Source organism: Dendrobates tinctorius, unplaced genomic scaffold (assembly GCF_039654945.1).
Source record: "Dendrobates tinctorius isolate UK_male_01 unplaced genomic scaffold, ASM3965494v1 ptg000257l, whole genome shotgun sequence".
Classification (NCBI taxonomy): domain Eukaryota; kingdom Metazoa; phylum Chordata; class Amphibia; order Anura; family Dendrobatidae; genus Dendrobates; species Dendrobates tinctorius.
In genome coordinates this window covers 7,947,597-7,953,710 of record NW_027361924.1, presented here as the reverse complement: position 1 = coordinate 7,953,710, position 6,114 = coordinate 7,947,597, and the positions used below count along the sequence as shown (strand labels likewise).

General features: G+C 40.1%; 1 protein-coding gene across 1 annotated transcript; it reads left to right on the top strand.

The window, feature by feature from the left end:
• Window positions 1–4,329: 4,329 nt before the first annotated feature.
• Window positions 4,330–5,247, top strand: LOC141069264 (olfactory receptor 8A1-like). The gene has a single exon (XM_073558718.1). It carries the CDS (start codon window positions 4,330–4,332, stop codon window positions 5,245–5,247), a length of 918 nt encoding a protein of 305 aa, XP_073414819.1.
• Window positions 5,248–6,114: the final 867 nt, after the last annotated feature.

Genomic DNA, 6,114 nt, shown 5'->3' with positions numbered 1-6,114 from the left:
AAGATGGTTAAATGAAAAGTAAATCTAATTTCTTTATAAGTAGGAAAAAGAACACGGCACTCCAGAGAAAAAGGAAGGTTGTTTCTCTGCTCAAGTAAAGTTTCCAACCCATAAATATGTCCAAAAATACTTGGCACTCAAAAATGAAGAAGCAGTATATTCTTTATTTAGCATCCAGACAAAAATAGACTCATATCGTATGAACGTTTTCGGTCCAACAACGGACCATCATCAGAAAGGTCTTTTGGTTTCTTTTGGTAGAAAACTATAATTTACAGACAGTAAACAAGGGAACAAAACAAAAAATTTTTGTCAGAAACGGTAACGGACATATGTTTCTATTACAATTGCATTTAAAAAGGGTCAAACGTCAGAAGAATAATCTATAGTGAAGGGTTGGTGACCGCAGAAATTCATTCCATCAGTGTAGAAGAAGCTCTCAGAATTGATCTGTATCATATTTGAAGGTGAAAACATTGTTAAGGAAAGCAGGTCAGAATACCGGAAACAAAACTTGGATCAAAGCCCAAGACTACAGTGAAAATTGAAATCCATACAATTATACATATAAAAGGATATCTATGTGCTCCCGGAGTGTTCATCAGTACGAGAGAGATACCTACAGTGACATAAATGAATATCTGAAAGAGATATACCTGCAAAAGATACCGATAGGGTAATAGATATCCTTAGGTGGTAGCAAAGTCTATGCTGCTGAAAATAAGAGAAAATTATGCAGATGATTGGTTCACTGAAAAACCAGAGGTTGAATCATTGGCATAAGTGTGTGGAGTAATGAATACCTGGTATTATATAGAGGCGGGAGCACGAGTCTATCTGGTTGGAATTAGATTAATGTGACTAAATGAGAAAATAATGAGAGAAAATTCAAAAGAGTGTTCCATGGGGCTGGGTATTGCATAGAACATCTGATCAGCAGCCAAAGAAGCATAACGGCATTATCACTATATCCCTGGATAAAGCAGGGCTACAGGAATGGGTTAACAGCGCCATAAGTGCAGGCTCTGCAAACAGATACAGGCCCTCACCCTGGATATGCCCCATTCCCCCATTCACCTTCCCTATGCCATGGACTTCTATAGCCCCCATCCTGGATCTGCCCCATGCCCCCATCCACCTTCCCTATGCCATGGACTTCTATAGCCCCCATCCTGGATCTGCCCCCACCCACCTTTCCTACAGCTCCTACCCAACATTCCTACAGTCCCTATCCCTACTCCCTTTTGTACACTTGCTTTGGCAAAACTAATGTGTATTTATTCCTGCCAATAAAGCTTCTTTGAATTTGAATTTGATACAGCGCTGTGAAAGGAAGAAGGAATGTTAGTGTGGTGTAGGCAGGGGGGAGGGGAGTCAGGCGAGCAGCCTCTGCTCCTAGTTTACCTTAGTGCCCGCAGGAGAAATCCAGGGTGCCGCCGTGTGAGGAGGACACTGTGTGAGCCGTGCTTCCGGGTTAAATGCCCGGCTGAGGCTGCGTCATAAACACGTCATAGCAGTCACATGACCGCAGGGAGCCCACTAGGCATGCCCCTGAGCTAATGGAGCAGTATAGGAAGTGAAACCACAACTGAACACAGTCTTGTGTTAATGATTATGCATGCAGGGATGGCAATTAACCCCATAACGGTATGGGAAGCCTGTGTCTGAAGAACTGGCCACAAACATAGGGAAAAACATATATACTGATGATTAATCATCCAGGAAATATTGAGGCCAGAGTATGAAAGGGAATTTCATGAAAATAGAATGTCCTCAGAATAGCTGCAATGCAGTAGTGTGAACTGTCAAGCAGGGCATGCATGGGGCAAATGGAAATGGTCGCATTATCAGATACGTGTCCAAAATAACTATATGTGTAAAGATGTCTGAGAATGAGCACATACATATATACAAACACACGTATATGTGCATATATATATATATATATATATGCAAATGCAAGAACACATATGCCAATAAGTGGTGAATGAAAACATTTTTTTTTTATGTATATAAAAAAGTGGATGCCAGTATACTGTACCATGAGTGATAGATATAGCGCCCAGCGATGAAGCTGAAGACATAGTCAATGGTTCTATGAGAGAAAGAGGGAAACAGAGTTAATACACAGCAGGGTAATTGACATAATAATATAACCTGATAAACATGTTATAGGAAAGCCGACACATCATAATCCCTATTCAAGCCCTTAGGTTCCAGGATTTGTAAGGTAAAAAATCAATAGGCTTCCCTTTTTTTTAGACTTTTAATCCTATTGCCACCCCTCCTGGAGATGTCTACTTGTTCCAGGACCTGAAATTTTAAATGCGAAATATTATTATTTTTGTGGTGAAAGTGGTATGGGAGGGGAGCCTTTCCTGCACTCCCTGTCACTCCCCCGACCCGGCATGAATATACATATATGTCAATAAACCCATGAACTTTTTTCACTCGATCAGTGCGACCATCATTCTTTCTTCTGCGCCTTGAGGATCATCTGATTTCAGGTCAAGCACCCGAGTTCTGCAGCTGCCGGCTTCTCATGTACCACATTCCTCCTGACAAGTCACGGTAATAGCGGTGCCGTCCGCGTCTTTTTCTTCATTGCCTTTCCTTAACAATGTTTTCACCTTCAAATATGACACAGATCAATTCTGAGAGCTTCTTCTACACTGCTGGAATGAATTTCTGCGCTCACCATCCTCCACTATAGATTATTCTTCTGATGTTTGACCATTTTTAAATGCAATTGTAATAGAAACATATGTCCGTTGCAGTTTCTGGCAAAAAAAATTTTGTTTTGTTCCCTTGTTTACTGCAAATTATAGCTTTCTACCAAAAGAAACCAAAAAACCTTTCTGATGAAGGTTCGTTGTTGGACCGAAAACATTCATATGATATGAGTCTATTTTTGTCCTGATGCTAAATAAAGAATATACTGCTTCTTCATTTTTGAGTGCCAAGTATTTTTGTACTAATTTATTTATAAGTCTGAAGTCATTATTGCAATCTCAACCACAGGGAAATTTCCTTGTGGGACATAATCACTTATTTCTGTATTTTTTCTCCCTGTGTTTTAGAATCACATATTATAAAAGCCGAGGATAAAGAGCTCCTTCCCAGCACACAAACAGGTTCTCTTCATATTGTCTAGGAAGCAACCGGGGGTCTTATCAATCAATCAATCAATCAATCAAATTTATTATCGCCAAGTACATATTACATATATACAAGGAATTCTTTGTGGCAAAGAGGCAACATAATATATAACAACAGATACAACAAGTAACATCTAACAAGACAGATACAGTATATAGTCTACACATGACGATTTAATTGTTGAACAGAGAGTGGATAGAAGCTGTTCATATGGCGGTTGGTGCTGCATTTGGGGACTCTGAAGCGACGTCCTGAAGGGAGTAGTTGGAATGAGGAGTGTCTCGGGTGAGAGCGATCGGATGAAATTTTCAATGCGTGGGATCGAATACTCTTATCATAAAGATCCTGGATTTTAGGCAGGGGGGAACCTATAATTCTCTCTGCTGTTCTGAAAGTCCTTTGTAAGCGGAGTTTGTCATGCGCAGTGGCTCCCCCATACCAGACTATCAGAGAGGAACAAATCACAGATCTGATGACAGCATTAAAGAATAAGATCAGCAGATTCTTAGACAAAGCATATCTTTTCAGCTGACGCAGGAAGAACATCATCTGTTGTGCTTTTCTTATAACAGCATCCACGTTTTTCCCCCATTTAAGATCATGAGAGATGATAACACCAAGGAATTTGGTCTCTGTGACCCTAAGAACCATTTCGTCATGGATGTAGATTGGAAGTATCTCATGTTGATCTTTCCTAAAATCCACAACCATCTCAGCAGTTTTTTTAGTGTTGAGTACAAGAGTATTGAGTATGTGTGATCTGCTAGAAAAAGTCACCGAGGTCGGATCAGTCGGTGTCTGCAGGAATGGAAACCCAGTATAATAAAGAAGGGAGTATATGTCAGCCCCAAAATTTCTGTCACTCAGAATCAGAACTTCATACATCTGACTGATAAGCCAAAAAATCTGATTTTGAGTCAACCTCTTGAATCTAGTGAGTATATCTGGTAATCATTTTTTTTAATATTCTTGAATTTTTTTATGTTTTTTTTTGTGTTATTGTTACATTTTAGAATATGTTGCTATTTCTGCAGATTTCAACTTTTAAGTTAACATTTTATTCGGAAAATTATCAAAAATACTTCAAATTTTTTTTGAAGGATTGTAAGTAGAAAGTGATTGAATTTATTCTCTGACACTTTTTTCTCTCTAGATTTATGTGAAATTCTCATGGACAACAACACATATACAACATTTCATATTCTGCCTTTCTCATCAATAGCCATTAATAAGCCGCTGATTGCCGGCATTTTTTCAGCCATTTATTTGATGGGAATCACTTTGAATTCACTGGTTATTGCGTTGATATGTCTGGACGTCCATCTACACACCCCCATGTATCTATTCTTCTGTAACTTATCCGTCATAGACATCTGCTACACCACAGTCATTATCCCAAAGCTCCTCCAGATATTATTATCAGGGAATGGCCTGATATCCTTCACCCAGTGCTTCACCCAGATGTTCTTTTTCTTTACAGTAGCCGGTGTGGAGTGCATACTTTTCTTCCTCATGGGATTTGACCGATACGTTGCGATTTGTCATCCTCTGTCCTACCACTGGGTCTTGAACAAGAGAACCTGTGTCCTGATTGTTGTTGTTATCTGGATCTCTGCCTTTGTAAATTCATCACTATTTATGATTTTTCTAATTAAAATGACCTTCAATAAGGTTGTTACTATTAAAAATATCTTCTGTGACGCCATAGACATATTTAACGCAACTAGTGGTGGCTCCAATGACTTTTATATCCTAGTCTATGTTGAGCTTGGGTTGTTTGGACTTTTCCCTCTTTTCTGCAACTTTTTGTCCTATGTAAGAATAATCCGTGTGATTTTACGCATTAAGTCAAAGGAAGGAAGAAAAAAAACCTTCTCCGCCTGCTTGTCCCACCTCATTGTCATGATAACTTACTACTTGGCAGGTACAATGGATTACATGATGCCGTTCTCAGATGACACAGTGACCATCAAACACATTTTATCAGCGCTTTACACCACGGTGGTGCCCATGGTCAACCCGCTCATATACAGTCTACGCAGCAGTGAAATCCTGAAGGCTCTTCAGAGGTTATTGAGGATTAAATGAAATATTAGTGATATATTCATTATGTAAGACTGAAAAAGATAAATTTACATTAACCCCTTCATGATCGGGTGATTCTCCATTTTTTTTTCCTTTTTCTTTCTTATGTCACAATCTTCCAAGAGCCATATCTTATTTATTTTTCCATCTACATAACCATTTGGTTTTTGCAAGACAAGTTGTACTTTTTAATGAAACCATTAATTTTATCATGTCATGCACTGGTAACCTGGAAAATATTCTAAATACGTTGAAAATGCAAAAAAGTGCAATTTTACCTTTTTTTGTAGAGGGGTTATTCACCATGTTCCCTATATAGTAATACAGACCTGGAAGTATTAACTGAATGAGAAGCCAAAGGGCGCTTGAAAACCAATCGCAGTGTGAGACGGTGAAGTAAAACTCACCATGAATACAGTATATAGTGCACAATATAGTGAGCAATCGCCGCCAGGGGAGCTGGGTGCCACGGCGGCATCACCAAGAAAGCTGGGTACAGACATGTCGATCCGATCCTACAGCTGGCCGTACAGTTTGGACAGTGCACGTGGTTGGTGCGCACATGGCACAAGCAAGCGTGTCTTGTGTGTCGGAGTGCGAGCACGAGCTGCCGGACACAAAGGAGAGAGAGGAAGGAGGTTGGCGTAGCCACACGCTATGGACAGAGAGCAGGCACGTTTTGTAAGGGACCCTATCCCTCTCATAGACCCGACCTTTGGTACGGGAGTGACATCGCTACCCCAACTAGAAGCGATATCACTGCTCAGGTCTATCGGCATTGACTTTTCTACGCTTGCCACCAGCCGAAGCAGCGCCTGATTCTTTCTATTTCACTATCACTGCCCATCACAGCTCTGTGCAGCATTTCTG